Source organism: Ochotona curzoniae, unplaced genomic scaffold (assembly GCF_017591425.1).
Source record: "Ochotona curzoniae isolate NIBS_2020 unplaced genomic scaffold, NIBS_Ocur_1.0 contig_64, whole genome shotgun sequence".
NCBI classification, from domain to species: domain Eukaryota; kingdom Metazoa; phylum Chordata; class Mammalia; order Lagomorpha; family Ochotonidae; genus Ochotona; species Ochotona curzoniae.
The window spans coordinates 8,763,898-8,791,647 of NW_024466502.1; the positions used below are offsets into that span (position 1 = coordinate 8,763,898).

At 49.3% G+C, this 27,750-nt stretch overlaps 1 protein-coding gene across 1 annotated transcript in view; it reads right to left on the reverse strand.

Annotated features, from left to right (window-relative positions):
* CLYBL (citramalyl-CoA lyase) overlaps positions 1–27,750 on the reverse strand; it is a 101,077-nt gene that overhangs the window by 27,354 nt on the left and 45,973 nt on the right. The window contains exon 3 of the mRNA XM_040991540.1: positions 2,239–2,427. Coding sequence (XP_040847474.1) covers positions 2,239–2,427 — 189 coding nt within the window. The remainder of the gene's footprint in view (positions 1–2,238; positions 2,428–27,750) is intronic.

The following is a 27,750-nucleotide window of genomic DNA, read 5'->3' on the forward strand; positions in this document are numbered from 1 at the left end:
AAATTAAATATTCCAATCCCTCCTCTACCTCCTTCTCGCCTCCTTCCCTCCACCCCCCACCCCCCGCTTTTTAAAAAAATTGCATTAAGGACCAACACAAAAGGTAACTACTGGAGAAGTTTCAATTAATTTTTTTCAAAAGCAGACGATTAAATGTTTCCGGCCGGGTAAAGTGTTCATTTCAGTGAGGTGGAGGGAAGTGGGGGGGAGGAGGGAGGAAGAGGAGGGGAGGGAGGGGGTCTTTACAAAGGGCTGGAGGAGGAGAGGAGGTAGCAGGGCCTAGCACTTCTTTCAGTTCCAGTGCACACCCAATAGTGTGTTGGAAGAATGCGCACTGTTCGGGATTTGTGGGAGAATTGTCCCACCACAAAGGAGACCGAGTTACGCTTGTTATAGTCCAATAAGCCATGCCAGTCAAACAAGCACCCACGCTAGCGACAAAAGGCGAGCAAGAGATTCTCACACAAAAGGGAACAAGCAAGCCCATCTTTCAGCGGTGGACCAGGCTGTGGGTTTTATGCTTCGCAGAAATACAGGCAGAGAGGGGAAAAAAATAAAATAAACAGCCCCTAGGCTGCTGTTAACTCGAAATCCCGCTTAAATTCCAGTGTGTTTCTCCAAGCCTAGGCATTTAGGGAAGCTGCTGGGGCCGCCTAGCCCCTCACCCCCAACTCCAGGGGAATCTCAGTGATAAACAATCAAAAGGCAACGGAGCGCAATCAACTTCAGCTAACTGCGAACAGGCAGGAGCCCCGGTGCTCCGAGCACACCTCCCAGCTTTCAGAGGGGCGCTGTGGCAAGAACCCTGGGTCGGCCATGTCTCACACTGGTCCTTGAGTAAGGGACTTTGAGAACAGTCCAACCCATGACTGCTCAACAGCTTTCAAAAGGCTTCAGGAAATGGACTGAAAGATGAGCTTACTTGGTTCAAAATAAAACAAAAAAAAAGAACCCAAAATTGGAAACCCATTCTTTTTTTCATATTATACATTTTCCATGAAATTTTTAAAGTCCCTTTCTTCAATGGCAACTGTGAGTGGCACTGTTTTTGAATAGTGACACTGAGGCAGTAACAGGATCTGGGCAAGTTTAATCATATCTGATATGCAACCCACTTGATCAAAATATGATCATTTTCATATGCAATGTGTATAAACGTTATGGAGATGTTCTTTAACATTCCCGCCCCACCCTGCTATTGGTTGTTCACCCTAAGTCTTCAAAGCCAGGTGTGTATTTCACACACTTATAGCTCATCTCAGTTGGCACTGGGCACATCTTATGGGCTTAGCAGCCTCAGGTGGCTAAGAGGCCTCACACTGGACAGCCCCATATCTAAAAGGACCAGCAGGGACAGATGCTTAGCCCAGTAGTCAAGACACCTGCCTTTGAACTGGCCCAAGCTCAGCCTTGTGACTGCAGCCACAGCCTCTGAGATAACACTCGATGAGTGTCAGAAGACTCTTCCTGCCCACTCATCTGTCCAAGACACAGCCTGCACTCACATCCCATAGGCCCTGGCCCCAGGGGCACTGTGAATTGCTATTTTATTCAGCAAAGAATGATACTAAGAACCAGAATACTAAAAAACTCCCAGTACAGCCCAGCCCGCCCACCCCTGCACCATTTCATGACCAAAACAATCATGGTATAATTAGGCCCCTTTCAAAAGTTTTCATAAGTAATTTGATGGGCCTGACTGCTTTGCATTTCAGATTTTTATTGGCTGCAAAGTCTGTCGTGAAATGCAAACACACCTGTCAGCAATTTAAAAGGGATGCACTGGAGAACTGTTCAGGAAATAATATCTGTGCTAATTAAAACCACTAGTTAAAAGCTTCCTGTTTATTCCTCCAGTTGCCCCCATGGAGTGACCTTTGTCCTCCCGTCCTCTGGGTGCAATTCTCATCTGCCACTAGCCTGCTCTTGTTGCCCAAGTGCATCTGGGGAAGCCCCCCTGGGTGCTGGCTCTTCCAGGGGGTGGCGCTGGTGGGGTGGGAGAGGAGACAAAACGCACATCATGCTAGGACATTGCTGGGTCTGCTGGGGGGTGGGGCAAGGGGGTCATGGCTGTGCCGTGCACATCACAAATTGGCCCAGGAGAGAGAACCTGGGGGAAAAGCCAGGCTCTCAGGGTAGGAAAGAACTGGCTTCTAATTCCCAATCCCCTTGCTGTCTGCTGTGCACAGTCTTGACAGCTACGGCACCCAAGGCCAGCCAAATGGGAAAGTGACTCACCCACTGGATTTCTTGGGGTCCCTCCACCTTGGGGAGCATGAGGCTGGAAGGAAGGACCCGCGACTGCAGAAGGGCCTCCAGATCTTCTTCGGCCAGGCCACTGGACACGGCGTTGACTCTCACGCACTTCTCAGTCGGGCCCAGGTCAAAGTCTTCAAGAGTTTGGACTATTCTGAGTCGGGCTTCATTCTGTATATGTTGATAAGACACATCTCCTAAATTTGTTTCCATTACTGAAGGAACCCAACAGGATGGGCTCGTTGATGGCTACGTGGATTAGGTGGAATCTGCTCGTTGTAGCTACACATTTCCTGTACGTCAGAGAAGCGTTACTTGGGATAAGTCTTCCAATCTGACACGCGAGCCACTGGTGTCTAGACTTCGTTCAAGATGGCTGTGACCCTGTGGCCGTCCCCAACATGTGGTACTGTCCTCGCCTACAGCATTACCTCCCAGTTGGACAGGGAGGATCACCAATAGCTCATTACTCAGGACTGAGCACTCACTAGGTGCCAAGCATGGTTCTAAGTTCCCGACTTGCATCTTCTCATTCAATAACTGAGAAACTGGTGAGCATCTGGCTCATGGCTGCCTCATCTGTCAGCCTGCTCACACTGAGAGGGAAGTAAGCATTTGCTTTTCTTTTTCCTGCATGCATCCTGCTTTTCTATTCATTCACTTCATTTTTCTGCAATGGAGTTGCATCTTGACATTCAATTAGGAAGCAGCTCACAACAATCTGACACTCTGTTCTACAAAGAAAGCTCCAACTTATTCAGGGGAAGGCAGTAACATCACCAAGAAATCCCCTCCCCAAGTGGCTGACACATACATTTTTCCCCCTTTGATTTGTCAGTCTTGGCTCCGCAGCTTAGAGGAGCTGAACGGCTGAAAGTCGGCTTTGGTATCCAAAGATACCATGATTTATTAGCTTTGGGGTAGGAGGTAAGGAAGGTGGGGTGAGGGGGAGAGAAAGGAGCCTCGTGAGGGCCGAGGGCTGGCCCTAGGAACGAGCAAGCACTTCCTGCCAATTTTAGTTTCAAAACCAAATTCCTCCAACTTGCCAGCAGCCCTCAACACATTCTCATTGTCAGAATGAACACATATCAAAAGTTGTGCTTCATTTGGGAAGGGTTTTTATGATACTAATAAAACGTTAAAACCTCTCACTGCTGCTGGGTGCTTTTTCAAGGCAACTATATCCAGCCACGTGAACAGTAATGCTTATCTAGGAAAGCAGCAAGTCAAAGTAGAGACCCAAGGAAAGAAGTCTTCAAGCCAATACCGAGTGTATGTCCAATCAATGAGAGGATCCCAGAGTGGTTGACCACATGGAGGCAGGGCAGGCTTCCTAGTGGGATCTGGGTTGAACGGGGCAAAGCAGTGGTCACTTAAGAGTTGTTGGGGCTGGGCCCTGAGCGATAGCCTAGTGATAAAAGTCTTCACCTTGCACTCACTAGGATCCCATAAGAGAGCCGGTTCTAATCCTGGCAGGCCCCGCTTCCCTTCCAGCTCCTTGCTTATGGCCTGGGAAAGCAGTCAAGGATGGCTCCTGGTTCCTGGCTTTGGATCAGCTCACCTCCAGTCATTGCGGCCACTTGGGGAGTGAATCAGCAGACGGAAGATCTTCCTCTCTGTCTCTCCTCCTCTCTTTGAATCTGACTTTCTAATAAAAATAAGTAAATCTTTAAAAAAAAAATTGTTGGAGATCCGTCTAGGCTGGGCCCGTGCAGTTCTGACTCAGAACTCTGCTAGGAATCAGTCCAGCCTTACACAAAAAGCAGGGGAGCTTCTGCTAGCCCAAGTCAGAGGAGGCACAGCCAAGAATAGTTAGTTCGACTCTGCATCATGCCTTTGTCCGACAACTATGAACTTATCTGCTTAGTCTACCATGCAGTCCTGTTAGAACCAGTAAATAGGAAAATACCGCAGGTGAAGGGTAGAAGTTAGCTCAGTGTCATGGTTCTACAGCTGCCTGGGGCACTTGAGACAAAGGCATCCAGCTCCTGGGCAACACATGTGTATAAAACTTGGTGGGCCTGGTACAATAGCCTAGTGGCTAAATTCTCACCTTGCATACTTGGGATCCCATATGGGTGCTTGTTTGTGTCCCACTTGCCATCCAGCTCCCTGCTAGTAGCCTGGGAAGGCAGCAGAGGACAGCCCAAAGCCTTGGGACCCTGCACCCATGTGAGAAACCTGGAGGAACCTCTTGGCTATTGACTCCTGGCTTGGGATTGACTCAGCTCTGGCAGGTGTGGCTGCTTGGGGAGTGAACCAGAGCATGGAAGATCTTTCTGTCTCGCCTCTCTATAAATCTGCCTTTCCAATAAAAATAAATGTATCTTAAAAAAATCTCCTTGATTTTGGAGAACCTAAAGTGTGTTATGCTCTGAGTATCCTTCACAGCTACCAATCAGGATCTCCCTGGTGCGCAAATGTTTCGGCTTCCAGGTGATCTTTCAACAGCCGAGTCAGCCTCACGGGCTCTGCTGGGGCAGCGGGCATAAAACCCAACTCCGAGATCCTGCAGGCTGGGATGCATCTTAAAGCCGAATGATCCAGATCATCAGCTCTGCCCTCCAGGTGGATCTGCACGCGCGCTCTGCGATGCCGGGATTCTGGCCTCATCGCTTCCCTACGTCGTTCATGTTAGCATCAAACAAAGCCTGACCTTCCACTGTTCGGGTTGTTTCAACCAAGTCAGAAGGAAACTGTTTGTTCAGAACTCAAGTTCTGGATCTGTTTGTGTTTTTCTTCTTTTTTTAATCTAAACTCAGATTGCCATGGTTTCGGCACATTCCAGTTTACTTAGCTTGAAATTGACTGCAAGGGAAGCACCTAGTTCAGGTATAATCTGATTAGTATTTTACAATGTTATAATCATGAGGAGTGAGTACATTTTATTAAACCTTTTTCTTGTTGTTGTTGTTGGCTGAGAATTAAAACAGACCTCTCTACTGTGGCACTCTGCAGCTTTTTAACAAAAGAGTGGGGGGGAAGTGCAGGGCGGCGGACGATGGCTTCAGAAGTGTGTGGCCACACAGTGGCCTCACCAGCAACATGCTGCCGCTTGGTCCAGCTTACAAACAGCATGCATCTTGGATGTACACCCAAATACCCGACAACCTCACCAAATTTGCACCAACCAGCAAGCATGCTGATTGTTTTTTTTTCTTTTTGGTGTTTCGATGGTGAAATATGTCCCTGTGCCAGCAAACACACCCGTGCCATCTGTGGGACTGAGGGGAATGCAGCTTCCAAGAACAATTGAATGTGGTGCTGGGGTTCGGTTAGCGAGTCAGACATGCAGCCGTTTCCACCAGCACATACCTTACTTGAAGCGCTCTCACCTCCACCATCTCATCCGCTTGGTCCTTCCCTTCTGTCATTCTCATCTCCCTCGACCTTGACGGACCAGGACCATCTCTCCACCCTCCGTGGTCTCTGGCAAACCCCATCACTTTAGAAGGACTCTTGGGGGAAGTGAACTCATTGGGGCGGGGGTGCGGTTATGTACTTGTAGGAGAAGGAAAGGAAAAAAAGGAGAGGCCGGCCAAAACCCTTTTGCTGCGGGGAGGCTTCCCGTGTACAGGGAGCATACGTTGTTTAAAAGGAAGCTTAAAAGGGGTTGCAGTCAAACGTGTTCAAAGGTAAATCCTTCTAACCATGGAATGGACTTGTCCCCCTAACGGTTGACAAACAGCGGTATTTGATAGGTCTTCTTCCCTCAGTAGCTGCACTCGACCCGCAAGGAGACCAGCTCCACAGTGGGTTCTAGACTTGCACAAAGCTGACCCAGATGAGGCTGTCCTGCAGTTTCCTGTTTGAGAGGTGTGGTTCCAATTGCTATTTCGTGCCATGGGCTGCTCAGTGCACTGGACCAGGGGCTAATAAACTTGTCCTTCTCCATAAGCCACTCTACTCGGAGACTGTCTGAGCCGGGAACCAAGGCGTGCTATGATTTCAGAGCTGCCTTCCGATCACCTGGGGGAGAGACCCACTTCCCAGATGTAGGAAGTGGGTAAATCTCCCAATGCCAGGGCCTGGCCTGCAAACTCCAAAATCAAAGCAGAAAACAGGCGTGCAGTCAGTTCAACTGATGCCCATTACAGAGTAACAATGACTCATCCTTGTGAATTTCTAGCCCAGAATGATCAAATCCGCAAAGAAAACAACATCCGTCCACTTTGACACTCCAGTGGAAGAGGTGGTCCCGCGCGGCGGGCGGCGCAGCCTCGCCATCTGGAGAATAAATCGAGTGTGAAGTACAGGATAGTTTGGGACCAAGCTCCGTGGCGGCGGCTCAGCAGTCAGTTCATTAGTTCCAAACTTCCAGGGATTAGAGCAGCATCAATTTTACTCTCGGATAGGATGAGACATACAGGACACGGGATTCGAGGAAGACTGTGACAGCCAGGAGGGGACCCCCTTTGGCCTGCTTATAAAACTACAGAGCATCAATATACCCAAATGTGTGCCTTAAATAACAGCATTATCACAGTCCTAACGTCTGAATTAACACCTCTCCCTTTGCCTTGCCACCCCAACCTTGAATTTGAACACAGAGTCCCATGCACAGGATATGCAGAAAGACACGGATACAACAGGAGTGACAAGAAGCAGGCAGCCTGACTGTGACTTGTAATTAAGAAGTAGTTAGGGCTCTGAACTCCCGGGAGATAGAAAACTTGGGGGAAGAAAAAAAACCAATACAGTTATTAAGATTTTTGTCCTGCCCATTTTGATCATCACTGGTACGTCCTCGCTTTGCTTGGTTTAAGCCTCTCCTCCCGTTAGTCTCATTTGGACAGGGAATGTCACAGGCAGGCAGCGCTCCCGACTCGGAGCACAAGACTCCGAAATCATCACCTCTGGGAAGATGTTCTTCCAGATGTTAAGACCCATTCTGGATTCAAATGAACTCTCCACTGAAGGCTCTCCTTCTTACGTGACTTCTCTTGCTATGTCCGTATTAGACAGACGTGCTCGCTACAGGAAAACAGGTAGTTAACACTAGAGAAGCACGGGAGATTTTTCTTACAAATGTATGAGCTGTAAAAATTTGTCACAATGACAATCACAAAGACTGATATCTCACTGACAACCACAGTCGTTTGCTCCATCAGGCAAGGTGACAGGGCTGTTTTCTCTCCCATCATTTTTTTTCCACTTGACAAATAAATCTTGGTTTGCCTGTTTCTGACTTAAGAAAGGCTACGATGCTGGACGTGCCAGGATTAACAGATCTATGATGACATGAACCGATTCAGCCTACAGCCTGATCACTCTGTAAACACAAACCTTGGTACAGCCATAGTTTTGATGCGTTAGTGATATAAGATGCATTAACATGTAGTTGCAAGGTAAAACAGTAAATCAGCTTTCGCCGGAAGGACTCAGTCAGCGCAGACAGCAGGATGAAATTGGCATTGTTCCCTCCAGAGATTTAACTGAAAGAGGACCCCCCTTCCATCTCCTCCCTCCCCCACACACAAAGCCTCATCAAAATACAATAGATCTATGACAAGAACTGAATCTGAAGGTTTCTTTGAAATTAAAATAAAATTTTAACGCTAGAACAATGGTTTCACTAGAGTTATCCACGCCCGTGTATTTGTCCGAGTTCACAGACTGCACACTAGAAATGTGCGTGCTTCGTTGTGCGTGAACCTCACCTCAGAAGCACCAAGGGAACGTCAGCACAGCCCGCTGGACCACACGGCACGTGCACGGCAGTGCAGCCCACTGCCAAGCGAAGGAAAACGGGGAAGTGAACTGACAGATGGAACCAAGGGCAGAGATGGCAACTGACAAGCAGGCCATACACATGAGCGAGGAGCTGGGGCTGTCTCAGTTCTTCTGAAGTCTGAGGAAATTTGGGTAATAAAATGTATTCTAGCATTTGTTTCAAAAAGACTTCCAGGATGCTGATAGATTTTTCAGAGTTGACTGGTGAGTTTCTGGGTTCATAAATGGAACCATGAAACATGTGATCCCATGTGACATGTTTCTCACTTCACATGTTCCACAGGTCATCTATATTTTACCATACATTGCACTGAGTGCACGGACCACGTTTTGTTTATTATGAGTCATGGACACCTGGCTCCCTTCCTCCTTTTGGCTCTTGAGAGAACGGCTGCTCAGAACGTGTTCCTGTGTGGATACATGCTGTCCTCTCTCTTGGCTAGACCACCTGAGGAGAAGTACACCCCTGGGCACGTGGTACTCACACGTGCAAGCTGCTGGGGGACTGTCACCCGTTTCCCAAACTGTAGCCAGCCGTTGCCCTTCCAGTTGCCTGACGTTTTCATTGCCACTGTCCCAATCGATGCAAAGTCCCTCATTGTGGCGTTGATTGGCATCACCCTTATGGCCCACTTACATATATTTTTTGTAGAAATGTCTCTTCTATCAAATTCTCTGCTCATTTTTGAAAATTTTTAGCAAAATGCACATAACATGAAAACTTCCATTTTAAATATTTTCAAAACTTTATCACAGTGAGTATTTAGCCTCTCAGGAATAACTCTCCATCTTCCTTCAGGGGAATTGGCAGCCTGTTTTTTGTATTTATAAATTTTCTGTTGTTGATATTTTATATGAGTGAAAGCATAAGATGTTCAGTCTTTGCTTATGGTTTATGTCACGTAGCGTGATAATAATTATTAAAGGCTTATTTCTATTGTAGCACATATTTGAACCTCATTCCTTTTTATGGTTAAATAATATTCCAGTTATGTATACACCACATTTTGCTCATCATTCATCTGTTCATGGATGCTTAGCGGTCCCCACGTCTTGGGTACTGTGAATTCCTTCAGCGTCCGTGTCTACGTCCCTCATATCTGTTCTGGGTGTGCACCTGGCACAAGTGCTGGGTCATAGATCAGTACCACACTGTGCTAGTTGAGGACCTGACTCTCAGCAGTGCCGTACCATTCATGGGCAAAGCAACAACATCCCAGGATTCACAGGTGACCACATCCCACCCACCACTGCTACTGGCCCAGCCACGGTTGCAGTCTTGTGCCTTTGACTTGCCTTTCCTTCATGAGCCATGGTGACCAGCATCTTTCATGGGCTTGCTAAGCACAGGTGCAGAAGGCAGCTCACTGAAGTTTTTTTTCCACTTTCATACTGGGTAGCTTTTCTCTTCACTGCTGAGTTGTAAGAGTTCTTTATATATATTTGATACTAAGCCTTTATCAGATACATGGTTTACAATATCTCTTCCCCTTTGTAGCTGTTTTTTTCTTTACAGTATCCCACAGGATAGCAGACTTATAATTTTTCCTAATGTCCGATGTATCTACTTTTTTCCTTTGCTCGCCTGTGCTTTTGTTGGCATTTGGAGACCACTGCTTGATGCAGCGTCACAAAGATTTACGCCTCCGTTTGCATCTCAGAGTCGGGGCCTTGATTTACACTGACTATTTGCTTTTTCTGTACGGTGTGAGGTAGGGGACCTTATTTTTACTTTGTTTTTTCAGCTTATATTCTTCAACAAAATATCATAAAAATGCCCTGGGAACAGAAACCCCAGGTGGGAAGAAGGGACACTCCTCCAGCCGCTCTGCCAGGGCCCCAAGGGCCACTGCCTGCCCTTCGGCTTTCCTGTTGCCCCAGAGGGGAGGTCCATCACCTCCCTTCCTTATCCTCTTCCTTTCCTCACCTTGTCTTTCCCCACCCCCTTCCTAATGAGTTTCCAACTGCGTGCACTAGGCTTTCTTTAGGGACCTTGTCATCCATTCCTGTGGGACACTAGGCCCCTCAACCGCAAGGAGCTGATGATAAGGTCAATGCCAGCCCCTGCTTTCTGCATCTTGCAGCAACTTCGTGCTCCACTGGAGTGCCCCTGTATGCACATTGCTTTCAACTTTTTTTTTTTTTAACAAGGCCTAGGATGCTGCACTGTGTTCCTCAAGACCAGCCACGAGCACCCTGCTCAGCTCTGTGTGGACAGTTGTCTCCTTTGGGGACGGCGCTGTCATTTCTGGTCCCCAGCAGACAGCAGGGGCCTAGGGATCTGGGTAGGTGCTTGAGGCGGGACACCTCCTGTGTGGTACAAGTGTTTTAGCTAGTCCCCTCCCTCCTGTGCTCACATCCACCATTCAAGGGAAGGTGCCAGAAGAAAACTGAACACTGCAACCACTCCCCCTGCTGTTTCACAAACCTGAGCTCAAACTTGTAGCCATCTGAAGATATTTAGGGAATAGAGAGGAATTTTTTTTTTTTGCCCTTTCCTTGAGTGCCCATGCAGAAAACTTGCTACATACCATGTCTGAATTTGGCCTGATGCCCTGGGGTTGGTGTACATATGAGAGCGATTAACCACTCAATCCAGTATTCCTGGTGCTGCAGACAGGTGAGGGGTGGACAGGGAAGACACGGAATCCCTCCTCACTGACTTGGGGAAATTGACCATCCAGTCGCAGCAAGGAACATAGAGTGGAGGCCTGGGACTGCCGGGAAGGCTGAATAGGAACAGGAGCGGCCAGGTTGGGCTGGGGCTGGCTTCTCAAGGGAGGATCTCAAGGCATGCCGAGGAGGGTGGACAGCAGCCAGAGCCAGACGCGAGAGAAGGGCGGGGGATGCAGGAGGCCAGGCCAGGTGAGGAGATGGGTGTAGTTGAGATGGACAGAAAGATGCAGATTCCTAAGGGGCATGAACACCCTAGCACTTAGCAATGTGCTGGCCAGGCCAGGCCTCCAGTGTCAAGGGAGGGAAGGGTGAAGGTGGCGTAAGGACAGGACTGAAACATTACCCTGTGCCCCTATGGCATGTCCTCTATTCCTTCCACAAGCAGAGACTGTCCCAGCTGCCCTAGAGCAGCTTCCCTTGGCCACGGGAGGGCCGCTGGCCTCCAGGTTCCTCCATTTCCTCTCGGGAAGAGATGACCCGATTTTGGGGCTAACAGTCCAGTGCTCTGACACAGAAACGTGAAGGACACAGCAGAGCAGCCTGGCCCAGACCCTCCAGAACATCTTCTAATTGGTCTCCCTCTAGCCCCAAGGCCTGAAAAAGTGGCTACCTCCCCGGCTGCTACTACGGCGGGAGCCAAGCTGGCCTTTCCTAATCATATTTGTGTCTCATCACTTTTTTTGGGTTAGAGGAGGTAATTAATTGTTTTGGCTTTAAAGGCCTCCTGCTGGGTCGCGGGCTATGTGAGAAAAAAGTAAACAAGCCAAAGGGAAGCGTCATCAAAGGACCCACCCCTCCCTCTCGGCTTCCACACTGACAGCAGGTGCCAGCAGATCACCTGTGCAGCCAGGGGTCCGCGCTTTCATTCTTCTCCACGGTAAATCAGGAGGGATCGTCTCCTCATTTAATGAGGCAGCCCTGCCAGCATTCCAGATGTGCGCATCACCCAACAGGCGTGTCACCTGTGCGCAGCCTGAGCCACGAGGCCTAGCATGCTTCAGCCGATGGTTTCCCACTGCTTAGAAACGGATCCAAATCGGCCCCTTTTGTGCAGATATTAAGGACCAGGCTTTTGCAAAGCCAAGGCTCTTAGAAGACATCCATTCCTCTGTGACTCCCCCGTATTTTGCAGGTGACCTGGACCTTGAATCTCTGGAGAGGACTGAGCTGTGCCCACATGGCTGCAGGGATGCCAGACCATGTGCTGGTGGCCCCCACACACTTCTCTCCGGGAGGAGCAGATGATGCGAGCTTGCAGACACAGGTCCAAGCACTCGGGTTCCACTGAGCAGCTAGAGCCAGGGCTGGCTTCGGCGCGCCCTGGCCTGCCCGATCACGCGCAACAGCCTTGTCGACAGGAGTCGTCGAGTTCCTGTCCTGGTGGCCAGGAATGGAGAAATTAGGCAATGCAAGGTGCTGTGTGATGGCAGCAATAGGACACCAAAAATGCCCCTCGCAGGTGCATGGCACTAGATGACAGAATTTAAAAAGCAAAACAAACAATCCCCTCCCTGAGCACATTAACAGATGGCTCCAGCTTTGTAGTTTTGATTTCTGTTGCTTAAATACACCCTAATTCTTGTAGCAGTTGATCACTTGTATTTTTTTTAAGATTTGGTTTATTCATTTCAAAGGTAGTGAGAAAGCAAAATAGATCTTCTACCTGCTGGTTCCTTCTCAAAATGGCCACGGTAACTGGCCAGGTCAAAGCCAGGAGCCTCAAAGCCCATCTAGGTCTCCCTCATAGGTGGCAGGAGCCCAGGAGCTTGGGTCAAGCTCCGCTGATTTTCTTAGGTTTATTAACATGGTATGGGATTGGAAGAGGAAAAGCCGCAACCTGAGCTAATGCAACAAGCCAGCATTACAGGCAGAAGCTTAACTGGCAATGCCACTATGCCAGTCCCTAATCATTTTTTTTAAAATCAGCATACCTTGGCAAAATATCTACACTATGAGTTATTTATTTATTTACAAAATAAATAGAAGGAGGTCTCACTGGGTTCACTCACTGACTAGCCACATCAGTCAGAGCTAGGCCAGATTGATTGACTGATAGTGAGAAGTCAGATTTACAGAAAGAAGGAGAGACAGAGAGAAACTCTTGTCCACTGGAAGTTCACTCCCCAAGTGGTCACAACAGCCAGAGCTGAGCTGATCTAAAGCCAGGAGCCAGGAGCCTCTTCTGGATCTCCCACACGGATACAGGGTTTCAAGGCTTTGGGCCATCCTCTACTGATTTCCCAGGCCACAAGCAAAGAGCTGGATGGGAAGTAGGGCAGCTGGGACACAAACCAGCACCCGTATGGGATCTCAGTGCATGCAAGATGAGGACTTCAGCCACTAGGCTACCGCGCTGGGCCCGACTTGCTCATATTTATTTTTTTTTCTGTTTTCTTTTTCTTTTTTTTTTTTTTGTTGTTAACATTGTATTATGTGATACAGTTTTATAGGCACTGGGGATTCCCCCCACCCCTTCGATACCCCTCCCCCCATGGTGGATTCCTCCACCTTGTTGCATAACCACAGTTCAAGTTCAGTTGAGATTCCTTCCTTGCAAACACATACCAAGCATAAAGTCCAGCGTCTTATTGTCCAGATAAGTTCAGTGGCCTCTTGGGGAGACCTTCCTTACTCATATTTAGAACTCAATCCAGGTTTCTTTTTTTTTTTTAAAGATTTATTTTTTTATTATTTTTCATTGGAAAGGCAGATATACAGAGAGGAGAGACAGAGAGGAAGATCTTCCGTCCGATGATTCACTCCCCAAGTGAGCGCAACGGGCCGATACTATGCCGATCCGAAGCCAGGAGCCTCTTCCGGGTCTCCCACGCGGGTGCAGGTTCCCAAAGCTTTGGGCCGTCCTCCACTGCTTTCCCAGGCCACAGGCAGGGAGCTGGAAGGGAAGCGGGGCTGCCGGGATTAGAACCGGCGCCCATATGGGATCCCGGGTGTGCAAGGCGAGGACCTTTAACCACTTGCGCCACCGCGCCGGGCCCTCAATCCAGGTTTCTTACTTGGGGGCAGGAACCCAATTATGTGAGCCATCACTGCTGTCCCCCAGCATGCGGGCTAGCTAGAGCTGTCCCTCTGACATGGCACGCGGGTAACTTAACCACTGGGTTAAACACCTGTTCCCACAGGCAGCCTTTACTGTGCTGTCTTTGCATCATGGCACACATGTGAAGCTGGGTGCAGGGTGTGGCAGAGCTGGGCTCATGCACTGGGAGCACTGGTTCCCCCGTGATTCAAAGTCCTCCTCGAGAAAGGGCTCACAATGCCGAGAGCTGGCACCGCTCTTGGCTTTTCTCAATGCATTTTCCACCGTAGCCCCTCGCCAGCTCTTCATGTCGACTTCTGCAGCAGCTTCACTCCCTCAGTGGTGCCAGGCAGGTGCAGGGCACTGCCACTTGGGCTTTCTTGCCTCTTTTGGTGCCCGGTAGATTTCCATAAAGCATTGCACGAGAGAACAAGCAGGCTAATCTGCCAGCCCGGTGAGCCAGGCTCCCGGAACCCCTGCCAGGTTTTGGCTTCCAAGTCAGAGGCCTTGGTCCCAGACAGAGGCCAGGCCTTGTGCCAGCACTGTCTCCGTACACACGCCAGGTGTGATTTGGCAGAACAGACTGGGCAGACGCTCATAACTCCTGCAATACGTGCACACATCAGAATGAGACTGTATCTTTCACACGGGAGGGTTAGAGGTTGTGCCAGGAGAGGCCTCTGCGCATACAGGGAACAGAATCCCTGCACCTTGCAACTCTCTCTCCCACCCTCTGCTCCATTCCCCAAATGGCTGCTGCCAGCCAAGGCTGAGCCAGGGTGAAGGAAACCCCTGCACCTTACAACACACACACACACACACACACGGCTTAGCCAAGTTGAATGAAACCCCTGCACCTTACAACACACACACCACACACCACACACACACACACACACACACAAGGCTTCACCAAGTTGAATGAAACTCCTGCACCTTACAGCACACACACCACACACTACACACACACCACACACACACACACACACACACAAGGCCTCACCAAGTTGAATGAAACCCCTGCACCTTACAACACACACACCACACACTACACATACACACACACACACACAAGGCTTAGCCAAGTTGAATGAAACTCCTGCACCTTACAACACACACACCACACACTACACACACACACACACACACACACATGGCTTAGCCAAGTTGAAGAAACCCCTGTACCTTACAACACACACACACACACACACACACACATGGCTTAGCCAAGTTGAAGGAAACCCCTGCACCTTACATTACACACACACACACACACACACACACACACACACACACACACATGGCTTAGCCAAGTTGAAGAAACCCCTGCACCTTACATTACACACACACTCTCGCTCTTTCTCTCTTCCGTCCTCTGGTCTATTCCCCAAATGGCTACTACCAGCCAAGGCTGAGCCAGGTTGAAGCCAAGGGCTTCTTGAGGCACTCCCATGTGGATGATTTGGGCCATTGTATGTTGCTTCCCCAGGTCATTAGCAGTGAGATGGACTGGAAGCAGAGCAGCTGGCACATAAACCAGTGCCTATACAAAATGCCAGCACAGCAGGTGACACCCCAACACACTATGCCATAACACCAGTCCACTATCTTTTCAGTTCCATGTTTTTACAATGCAATTGTGAAATTCCACTTCACTTTTTGGAATTACTTTTGTATGCTTTTTAAAAATATTATTAGATGGACCCAGTATGGTAGCCTAGTGGTGGGATGTGCTGGGATCCTATATGGGCACTGGTTAGTATCCCAGTTGCCCTACTTCCCACCCAGCTCCCTGCTTGTGGCCTGAGAAAGCAGATGAGGATGGCCCAAAGCCTTGGGATCATGCACCCACATGGAAGATCCAGAAGAAGCTCCTGGCTCCTGGCTTTGGATCAGCTCAGCTCTGGCTGTTGTGACCACTTAAGGAGTAAATCATAAGATGGAAGATCTTTCTTTCTGTGTCTCCTCCTTTCTGTAAATCTGACTTTCCAATAAAATTAAAATAAAAATAAATCTTAAAAAAAACATATTATTAGACAAGCAGAATTCTCAACCACTTCCCCCTCCCATGCCTAGAATAGCCAGGGCTGGGCCAAGGCTGGAGCTTCAAGCCAGGAGCTCAAACTATGTGTCCCGCATGGGTGACAAGAACCCAACTGTCTGAGTCATCGCTGCTGCCTGCCTGGCTCAGAAGTGATCAGAAGTTCTCTTCTGGAGAACTGGTCTGGAGCTTGAGCTGGGAAACACAACCCAAGTACTCCAACATGGCATGGAAGCACCTCATGCTAATCACCTTTTATTACGTGAAATCTGTAAATATTAGAAAATGCATATATGTATTTTTACAGACAATTGCAACCACCACACTGTGACACCATGAGAGCACCATCTGGATTGTTGGGGCTGGGCAACACCGCACCGCCTGGTCACCAGTCCTGAGGCCCTACCCCAACCACCTGCTTCTTCCATTCTCTTCATCAGTAGACGCTCAGCGCCGGGCCCGTCCATTCCTTGTGCACCTCTATTCAGCTCAAGTCTGATTTTTTTGCTCTGACCTCCTCTGTTTTCACACTGTACTTCTGGAAATGTTGCAAATCAGCAACCACTCAGCACACCACCTACTGTTGGCGGGAGCAGATGTGGGTCAGGGCCTGCTGACTCTGTGTCACACCCCTTGTATGCAGGAGCGAAGAAAGGCATCCTTCTCATCTGGGTCACTTCCCTGCCCCCCGAGTCCAGGCCACCCTTTTAATTCCACACCGCGCCCCTCCATGGAAGCTTCTTCATGTGCTCTGAAGGCACTCCCATCTCACACCTCCTGGGTATTCCCCAGTGATGAAGCCATCCTCTCCTGAGCCAGCTTCTTCACTGCCCCTTTGTCCTTGTCATTGCTGGCCTTCAAATGTCCCCCAACTCCTGGCCCCACGCATGGCCAGTGGCAGGCTTTCTCACCAGCCTGCCACTACCCCTGAACAGCATGGTTAACTATTCCAACAAACACCTCCACAAGCCCCTTCAAATCTCCTTGCCCTTTAATTCTCTTTTACTCTTGCCTGGAGTTTAGTTTGGGTTGGGGGTGGGGGTGGGGAATGCATTCATCATTCACCCACTGCCTAACTCCTCAGTTGTGCTACGCATTGTGCTTGGTCCTGCGAGTGTAAGAATGTACCGTTCCTGGGCCTGGCACAATGGCCTAGCGGCTAGAAGATCCCATATGGGCGCCGGTTCTAATCCCGGCAGTCCCACTTGCCATCCAGCTCCCTGCTTGTGGCCTGGGAAAGCAGTTGAGGACGGCCCAAAGCCTTGGGACCCTGCACCTGTGTGGGAGACCTGGAGGAGGTTCTTGGCTCCTGGCTTCGGATCAGCGCAGCACCGGCCGTTGCGCTCACTTGGGGAGTAAATCATCAGACAAAAGATCTTCCTCTCTGTCTCTTCTCCTCTCTGTATATCTGACTTTCCAATAAAAATAAAAATAAATCTTTTTTAAAAAATGCACCTTTCCTGCAATGCACAGAAATGCAAAAACGGTCTACCTCCAAAAGCCTGGCTATCCTGTCTCCCCCAGCAGCTCGCAAATGAATGACACAGCTACGGTGTGGAGGAGCATGTTTAAACTCTTAACTGCTTCCACCTCTCCCCTTCCATCTCAAAGGCTGGGACACACTCAGCCCCATGGATCAGGACGTCAGAGCCCCCAAGCTAGAGAAAGCTGGCCTCTGAACGAGGAATTTTTGGGGTACACATGGAGACTAGGGTGGGGGAGAACAGGGAAACAGAGGCCCCCAAGCTGGAGAATTGTTCAGCGACCGGCAGATCCTGGGGAACTCCTCTCTCAGCTGCTGTGTTCTAACAACACAGGGAAGAACAACAGATGAAATTTTGGGTGGTGGATATGTGGTTGGTTCAGACATAGATGTGTCTACTGAGGGCCTCAGAAGGATAAATAAGCCCTCGGGACAACCCAAATTCTAAGCCAAGTGAATAACAAAACAGTCCATAGGAAAGAAATGGGTTCTTCAAAAGCTTCATTGAAAAAAAAAAACTGTGCATGGATTTGAAACATTTTTTTCATCAAAACAGAGTAGGCTGCTGTGATGGCTCAACTAGTTGATCCCCCGTCTGCAAGTGCTGATATCCCATATGGGCACTAATTTGTGTCCCAGCTGCTCCACTGCCCACCCAGCTCCCTGCTTGTGGCCTAGGAAAGTAGTAGAGGATGGCCCAAAGGCTTGGAACCCTGTACCTGCGTGGGAGACCCAAAAGAGGCTCCTTTGGATCAGCTCAGCTCCAGCAGCTGTGGCAATCTGGGGAGTGAACCAGCAGATAAAAGATTCTCTGTCTCTCTTTCTGTAAATCTGCCTTTCCAATAAAAACAAGTGAAATAAAAATTTAAGAAACTAATATTTTAGTTGTTTTCATGAATGCTTTGAAGTGCCCTTGGAGTTCCTTTATCTGATTGAAGTTGACCTCAGGCCAGAGTTAAACTGCCTTGAGATATTGAGCAGTGGCACCAAACTAACCTGGCAGGGCTGACAACGCAGCTGCTACCTGTCCCCCCAAAACAGCCTTGGGAGCAAGGTACGGTGTGTGCTTCCTAAGAGAAGGAGACAGGATATGGGAGGACTAGACAACAGGCCTCGCTAACTCAGAGGTGATAGACACGGGACAGCAGATGTCAAGCATGCTGACCTAGTGGACAGAGTCCTTGTAGTGGGGACTGTGATGACCTTGACCTGCAGGGTCTCTGGGAGAACGTTCTAACTCCATCTCACGAGCCCCCAACAGGTGTCAGAACTGAGCTGTGTCTTCTGGGATACGACCTGCTCTTACCACCTCTGGGCAGTGGGCTCACCAGGAGAATTACTAGCACAACCTTCCCTTACGGAAGGCTGGATACTATGGTCTAGAAACTTCTCTGACCAAAGTTTTGATGTGGGACCCTTGGGGAGTACTCACATTGGGGGAGGTCATTAGTATGGAGCCTCTATGACTGAATCCAAGAGGCTTTACTAAGGCGAGGGAAAAGGACCTCACATTCACAGACAAATGTGCATGCCTTCTGCCATGATGTAATGGAATCTGGGTTGTGCTGTTTAACCCTGTAACCTCCAAAACCTTGAATGAAATACACTATCCTTCATAAAGCACCTGCCTCTGGTATTTCATCATAGTCACAAAATGCAGACCTGCACAGGTACCTGGTGGGTCCTCATACTGTCTGCCTTGACTATGGTCCTTCCCAGGCAAGGCTAGAAGCAACCCAGTGTCCCCACAGCAAGCCACCTCATGCATGGAATCTCTGGCAGTGTGTCAGGGAGCTGATTCCAGGACTTCCAGTGGTCTAACAACTAACACGACTCCTGCTCAAGGCATTTCTCAGGTTTATTATAATTCTGAAATCTTTAAAATCCACATCATTTAAAAAAAAACAAAATATGTGGTTTTTACGGACTTTAAAAAGATTCTTTCCATGTTGATTTCTGCTTGGCTAATAGGCTACAGGAACTTAATAAACATTTGTTTAAATTTGAGGATTTATTTTATTTATTTGAATGGCACAGTTATAGACAAAGAGGGAGAGAGACAGATCTTCTATCCATTGGTTCACTCCCTAAATGACTACAATGGCTGGACCAGGTTTAAGCCAGGAGCTTCATCCAGATCTCCCAAGTAGGTGCAGCAGTCAAAGTACTTGGGCCTTCCTCTGTTGCTTTCTTAGGCACACTGGCAGGGAGCTGGATCAGAAGTGGAGCAGTCAGAATTTAAACTGGCAACCATACAGGATGCCAGCACTGCAGGCAGTAGCTCTACTTGCCATACCACAATGTTCATTCCTGTTGAATCAATTTTAATAAGGAACTAGAAGAAATGACAGTGGGATCGAGAGTGGGCTCTTTGAAGAGATAAATTGAAGATGTGAAGAAAGAAGCAAGTGCTTTGTTTTTGCTTCCCATCTGGCACTACATGGGCTGCACATATACTCCTGGGGAAGGGCCTGCCCATGATAGCTCTGTCCTCTGGCCATGGCAGCTCTGCCTGGCTGAGGCTGAGACTGAAGCTATGAAACTGGTCAAAAAGCTTGACTGCCTCCGAACCCCGTGTGGCCCCCAGGAATGCTCCAGGTGACACACAGGTGAATTTTGCAATGGGCAACAACATCCTGAAGTACAAGAATCTTGCTCCTGTATCTTCCCAAGGATCTTGGGAAAGAGTTGCTATCTTGAGAGGAACAGACAAGATAAGGATGCTGAATTCTCTCACTCTAACAGCAAGCCGCATTCCCTGTGGAGTCCTCCTGCCAGCTGCAAACATGGGCCATCCACAGCTCTGTCCTGGTGGCAAACACGTGTCAATGTGCTCAAATAATAAAGAGAAAGAAAAAAGAAACCAGTGAGAGGTACGGCCAGAGATGTGGAAGTGCCGGAAGAATGGCGATCAGGGCCAGGTAACTGCTCTCCTAGGTCTCCCCATGAAGCTGACCATCAAAGCCAGGTTGCTCAGATACTGCAATTGGAGTGTGCAAAACAAGGGCACAATGTGCTGTTCTTTAATGAGCACCCGCTTGGAAAAGAGTGAATTCAATATTGCCACAAACACTGTAAACTGCTCATCCACAATGGTGAGCTACCAAATGGATTGACATCATACTCTCGAATTGAAATGAAGTCTGCGTTAGATGACAGTTCTCCAAAGATGTGTTGAGAGAGAGTTCTGTGATCAAGCCAAGGAAATCTGGCCCAGGACCATGGAGTCAGCTGCTTGATGCAGGCACAGAAAAACAGCAGAGTTTTATTGATGCCAGTGCTCTGTGATGCACAATCCCCAGATGAGGAGGGTGGATGTGATACAGGAACAAAACTGAGCCTGGGGTGGAGGACTCTCCAAATACAGCACTCTGCTCTGAAAGCGGGCTGCTTCCTTCTGTGAAAAACACTTTGTGAAGATGGTGCTTCATTCACAAGATGACACCTTCAGGTGTTCTGAAAGCACAGTATTGCTTACTCCAAAGAAGTCTAGTGCTCATGTTTAATCACATTACTATTGCTGTAGAAGATTTATTTGACAAGGTAGAGTGATACAAACACACACACACATATACAAAGAGATAGAGAGGTCTTCTATAAACTGGTTCTTGGCCCAAACAGCTGCAGTAGCTAGGGATATCTGGAACTCCATCTAGATTTCCCGTTGGAGTGAAAAGGCCCATCTACTACTGCCTTCATGGGTATATCAGCAAGAAGCTGGGAAGGAAGTTGAGCAATGAGGGTTCAAATCAACACTCTAATATGGAAGGCCAGTATTGCAAGCAGAACTAGTTAAGTTATACTGCACCATAGCTCATCAGTTAACCGAAAGTTAATAATTTTAGAGTTTTCATTGTAATAGCAATGATGACTTAACTAGGAACTGTGATGCTGGTGTTCTTGATAGATGACATTCACTCTTTGCAATGCACTTGTTAAAGCAGAATGGAATCCTAGGGCTGCCCGAACAACTACCACCAACTTCCGACAACAGGCAATCACACAGTTCTGGAGATTAGACACTGGCAGTGAAGGCGTTGGCAGGGCTGTGGTCTCTCCTTGCCCCCCGCTTCCTCCTGTGCCCCTGAGAATCTGCAGCTGCTTCCTGCTGGCCCTGGTGGCTGCATCTCTCTGCCTCCAGTTTCACGGGGCCTTCCCCTCCATGTGCTGTGCCTTATAGACACCTGTCATCAGATACACAGCCCACCTGGATAATCCCTGAGGCTCTCCTCAAGACCTTAAAAGACACCTGCAGAGACACTCTCCCCATGCAGCCACAGTCACAGGCTCCCCGGATGGGGGCAGACACATACACCAGGGACCAGGATTCATTCCACCATGAAAAGCATTGTTCATAAATGGCGGGATGAACAGTTCCTTGAAAGAGCTTCCAGCAAACACTGCTATGTAGATACTCAGTGCCTGGGGTACTTGTAGGTCTTTGGTAACACCTCCAGGACTGAGGTTGTGTTCCAGGAGGCAGGACAGAGCCAGAGGGTAGCTGTGTTGCAAGGACTTTAGACATGACTTGGAGCCACTCCTCTGAGGCATTCCCAGCCCTGGTGGCACCCACAACTGCTGAATGCCTTGGTGTCCATCTTTCCATGCTTGGCCAACATTCAATACTACTCTACATTTCACTGTGCTGTCCACAGCCACAACCGGCTTCACTGTTTTCCATGCCTCAGTGCCTGTTCTTGCCTGTCTGCTACTTGTCTCTGCGGGCAGAGCTCCCCACAAGGAAAGGAAGGAAGATCCATGTGACCCCAAGCCTGAAGACTTCTGCATGCAGAAACTTTTCACCAAGAAAGCTGCCTACCTCACCCATTGAGGCCTAACAATGTTATCAGCCATAGAAAAAATGCACACATAGATGGCTGGGTGAGAGCCATAACCGTAACAGCAGACACCTGCAGGGCTTCTGAGATGCTCGACAATTGTCTGGTCGCTTTAGAAAAAAGACAAAAGTCCCAGAGGAGCCATGCATGACTAAGGCAGGGCCAGGAGATGAAGGCAAGCCTCCTGATGCCCACCCAAGCATGTGCCCACTATATCACAGAGTGACGCAGAGTGTAGCTTACTGCCTGCTCTGAGAGAAGTCACAGTGAACTCCAACTCCAGTGCCCTGATGCCCTGCAATGAGTTCATTCCCCAGGGAATGTGTTAACAATATTGACTGTGTGTGTGCGTGTATGCGTGTGTGTGTGTGTGTGTGTGTGTGTGTGTGTGTGTGTGTGTGCGCGCACGTGCACACACACCACACAGGCAACCTGTGTGACTTTGATGGGCTGTCACTTGTAGAAGATGAATGGGACTGTATCACCCAGCTCAGCCCTTGGTTCTCCACGGTGCCTTGGAGGAACCATAAAGGAGCTGACCCTCACTGGAAAGCATTAGGAGTACACAGCAGCACCCTTTCAGTTCAAAGCAACTGCTCTAGAAAAGAAGTCTCCTCACTTCCTTCTGGTGCTCAACTCTTTAAGATTTCAGCAGGGGTTCCAGGTCATCAACATCAACAATAACAAACCAGCTTTCACTGCAACTCTTCAGTACCCAGGAAATAAAGCCTATTTTTAAAAGGGGAAGCCATCAACCAGCTACTCATCGGTGGAGGAGGTGTCCTCTGGGTGGCACAGATGGTGGGTCCTCCTGGCACGCCATCCCTGTGCTGGCTGCACTGATTCTTCCTATACCACAACCAGCACGCCAGTCTGCTTTATCTCCAAGGGAAACAGAAACACAGAGGTGTGTGGCAGTAACCAGCCCCTCCTTCCTCCTTCCACGCTGGGGGTGGCCCCTTCCCTGGAAGAGGTGACTGAGTACACTGGGGGGGGGGGGCGGGGGGAGCGGCGGAAATCAGAAAGTTTTACCACAGGAAAGGTTTAATAGAGCCCTTTCTCCATGAGCAGGGAGTGCCCACGTAACATTGGTGGGCTGTGAGACTCGGGTGGGAGCAGGTGCCTGCCAAGGGCTCAGGATTCCTTTTGCAGCAGGTTCTGGCATGTGGGGTGGAGCCCGTCGCGGTGCTGCTGGCTGAAGTGAGTCCCCTGGGCTCGTGGCCCTGCTTTTCTTTCATGAGGGATCCCTGCCAATCTAGGATCTGTTAACTGCTTCTGCCAGCCAATCTCTAATTTAGCATATGCACGAAGCCAATTTTTGGACACCATGGTGGAGCCTGGCGCTGCTGCAGCCTTCCGTATTTGCCATGCTCACAGCGAAATAATGAGTAACTAGCAAGATGGGAGAAAAAAAAATACAACATGAAAAGGCTTTCTAAATTCACAGATAAATTGTCTATGTATTATATATGCGTGTGTCTCCCTCCTGCTTCTCCAACATAAACTTCCCCCATGCTTTTCCCTGTAGTTATTGCATTTAGGTTTTCAATCTGGGATGCACTTAGCAAAAGCCAACCCTGACAAAGCTAAAACCCTGCTCCCCACTGAGAACATCTGATTTTCAAATTGTAGAAATGCTGCTCTTTACAAAATAGGACATTTCCCTTTTAATGAGCTTCCAAATACACCTAAATAATTTGCAACTAGGAAATGATACCATTTTAGAGCATTTAAAAATAATTCCCACAAATGCATAACCCCGTCTGATGAGAGCACCCTGCTTGTAAAACGTTCAGTCCTGAGACACCCTGAGCTCACGTGGGAGCCACGGGGAGGCTCAGCCAACCTTTGCGCCTGAGCTGTTGGCTCAGGTGTTTTTGGAAAGATTCAGAAACAACTGTGAATTGAGTCTGATGGGTACCACCCATCTTGGCTGAAAACGCAGATCTGGCCCCCTCCATTTAATAGATAAGATATGCTCGTAGCCTCGTTCTCAAAGTGTTCCTTCACAGAGGACAGACAGCGATGGAGGCCCCACAGTGCTCTCTCAAGCTGTCTTTGAAAATAACCTGTGTCCACCCCATTGCACCTGCGGGTCCCACGTCTCCAGAGGGGCATCTGGCAGAAGGGATGCTATTGTTTTTCCCTGAGCTTCCATGAAACACACTCTGGCCACAAGGAGGGGAAATGATGCAACTTTCTGATGCCCATTTTCCTCCAGTACATGATTTCCTGACCAATGGCCAATTTCTGGCTGCTGCAGCAGGAAAACTTGGGTGAGCCATCAATGGTCGGTTTGCCAGCTTGAAACAGACAGACCCTCCCTGACCACACCCTGACCTCACATACCACTGCTTCTGCCGGCAGGAAGTGTAGGTCTGAGCCCAGCGTGTATATGAATATGAATATGAATATTTCAGGAGCTTGGCCAACGGCAAGCCCTGCATGGGCAGAGGAAGCCAAGCCCGATGGTCTTGTCCTGGTGTGGGGGTCCCCAGGTGGCAGAGTCTGAGAACAAGCACTGCAGTTGGCAGGGGGTGTGCAAGTGCGTGCCTGCAGCCCATCTGAGCAGCTCTGGGCTGATCAGGACAGGGCTGACAGGCTCCTAAGGGGAGGGCCTGTCCGGTTTCTCTCTGCAACTGGGATGATGGGTCACGCATGGTGTCCTGAGGCACAGACTTGGGGCTCTTTCATGTGACCGTGACCACATCCCCCAGCAGCAAGACCTCATTCACGGTCTCTTCGGGGGCCCCTAGCTCGCCAGAGGATGACCATTAAGAGGCATCTGATGGCACCAGTGGCGCCATGTTCTCTCGCCTCTCCTCAGGGGCTCCACCCAAGCCAGACAGTTGGGCGGGGCACCAGCACAGAGGATTAGACAGCAGGATCGATATGTGTGTACCGAGCACAGTCACGGACAATTGAAGAGGTTCACACGTCACCCCACAGGGAGCCTCCTCGACCTGAAGTCTGTTAAATGACGCGTAGGTCCAGACCCCGACCAGCCTGCCTGGGAACGGCCACAGCCGAGGCATGTGGCATCCGTGGGTTACTACAGCACACACAAAGGCTCGCAGGTCGGGATGGGAAGACAGAACTACTACTTGTAACAAGGAAGCGATCGCATCTCCCAGGGATGATGGACTCTAGCATTAGGAGATGACCACTTGAACAAGTTCAGTGTTAAAAGAAAAGACAGCCGTGTGGAAGCAGGTGGCTTACAACTCCAGCCTCAGTATCGCAGGACAAGCGCAGTGCGATGCTTCATGGGAACCCCAGGTTGGCAGCAGTGTTCACACGGGGACAATGGGCTACTACCAGGCAGTTACCAAGAACAGAGGCAGACAGAGGGTTATGATACAGTCATACTGAACAGCTGACTTTTAAAGCGGTAAAAATGAATGAAGAATGAAAGAAAGGTAAAATGTATTCTTCAGATTTAGCAAAGCTTAATCAGGGCTGGATGAACTGGGATTGGTTTCCATGGTTTGCTACTCCAGCAATGCAGCTGATTTTCCTGGCAGAGACGGTATGCTGTGGCCTGGGCTGCTGAGACTTAAGATGGAGTTACATGGGCAGAAGCAACCTCGGGGAGCGAGCAGCTGCACCAGTCAGACCCTCTGAGCTCAACCTGCAGGAGAGACACAGACACAGAAGAACTGACTCAGGCCACCGCGGGCTTGTCATCTGCAGGGAGGTGATGTTCTCTGCTCAGGTAGGAGCCGACAGTATTCCAAGTAGAACTGCTTCTCCCGGGAAAGTCCAGTTTGGCTTGGAAGGCATCCAAGCTGGGAGGAAGCCCCACCACACGGGGAATGGTAACCTACACATGAAGTCCACCCACAAGATGTGCTAACCACGTGCTCCTAGCCCTACCTACCCTGATTAGTGCTGGATTAAATAACAGCCTATATAGCCTCACCACATGGACATATCAGCATCATGGCGGTGGCTTTTTTCTAAACTATGAAGAAAAAAAAATAGGGCCTAGCAACGTAGCCTACTGGCTAAAATCCTCACCTTGCACACACTGGGATCCCACATGGGTGCTGGTTCGTGTCCCAACTTCCCTACTTCCCATCCAGCTCCCTGCTTGTTGCCTGGGAAAGCACTAGAGAGCAGCCCAAAGCTGTGGGACCCTGCACCCACATGAGACACACAGAGGAGGTTCCTGGCTCCTGGCTTCGGATTGGTTCAGCTCCAGTCATTGCAGCCACTTGGGGAGTGATTCAGCAGACAGAAGATCTTCCTCTCTGTCTTTCCTCCTCTTTGTATATCTGACTTTCCAATACAAGCAAATAAGTAAATCTTAAAAAATAAAAAGTACATGTCTGACCCCTAAACAGCCCGGCTCTCTCCTTTTGGAGGCTGCTCCAACAAGTGGTGACGTCTGGCGTTCTGCTGCTTACTCACAGTTATGCACACGCACAGGGCTGTGGTCCTGAGCCCTGGGCAGGCAGTGAGCAGCATCCCCCCCAGGGGACAGGACTTGCAACTGGCTGCTGCCACTGCGGCACTCACTCCAGCCACAGCAAACGGGCAGATGCTCACCTGTACTGCCCACCTGCCCCATACTGGCACACGCTCCATCCCTGCTGTGCCCAAACAGTCCCCAAGTGTGCCTGAACATGACTCAGGGTGTGTGTGTGACAGCCTCAAGACTCGAGACCTCAAATGCACTGTCCTGTCCTGACAGGCACCTTGCAAGGCTGATGGTATTCTGCCCATTCTAGATGGTGGCACTTGGGCTCAGGGTGGGCAACAGACACCAAACACCCTCTAACCCTTTAGCCAACAGACCACAGGCTGTGCCTGTGAGGTCGTCTGTCTCACCTCTTCCTGGGCTGTCCCCACTGCTTTGTGGGTGCTCATGCTTAGAGACCAGCTCCTCCTCTGAGACACAGTGTGTGGAGTTCCCCACCCATCCACTCAACCACAATGCGACTCCCCTCATGCAAGTTCTCTGTGGAAGGCAGTGTCCTCATGCATGACCAGGTACCTTTAGTACTTCTTGTGTTTTCCTTGGGGTCAGGCAACTCCACGTGAAGCCAGAGCATGGCTTCTGTACAATTAGCGGCAGGGTAGGAGGCAGGATGTAAATCTATTCTGAGAAGTGGAAACATGCGTCCTAACACATAATTAGGCAAACATTCAAGGCTGTTTCTGCAGCTGACCATCACCGGGGCAGCGAGCTCTGGACCAGACACTTCTGCCCAGCGCTTCTGCCACCCTCGGTCAGACACAGTCCGATGAAATCAGAGATGCACTCACTAGTGTGCAGAGGGGACAAGACAGCAAGAAGATAAGGCAACTGCATAGACGCGTGCAGGCTGAGATACACAAGCAATAAAATAAAGAAGAAAATGAGGGATGTGTGTGCGTGTGTATAAATGAAGATGGAAGCAGGAAGGCGGGGCTGGGTGATAACTAATTAATTAGACTTTAGGATCTTGGCAACGAGAGGTGTGTTTATAAACAATCTTCACTAAAACATACCTTTCCAACTACTAACTGTTTTTATTTGCCAGAAATGGTCTCTGCTCTAATTATCCTGTGCTTGTTTCAATCCAAAAGTGGGGAAAGAGAGACGAAATCCAGGAATGTAAGCATTCCCAGGCCAGAGACATGTATCGCTTATTAGAGACAAACGTCTTCAGTGCTCAGCCAGCACAGTGAGGCCCAGCTG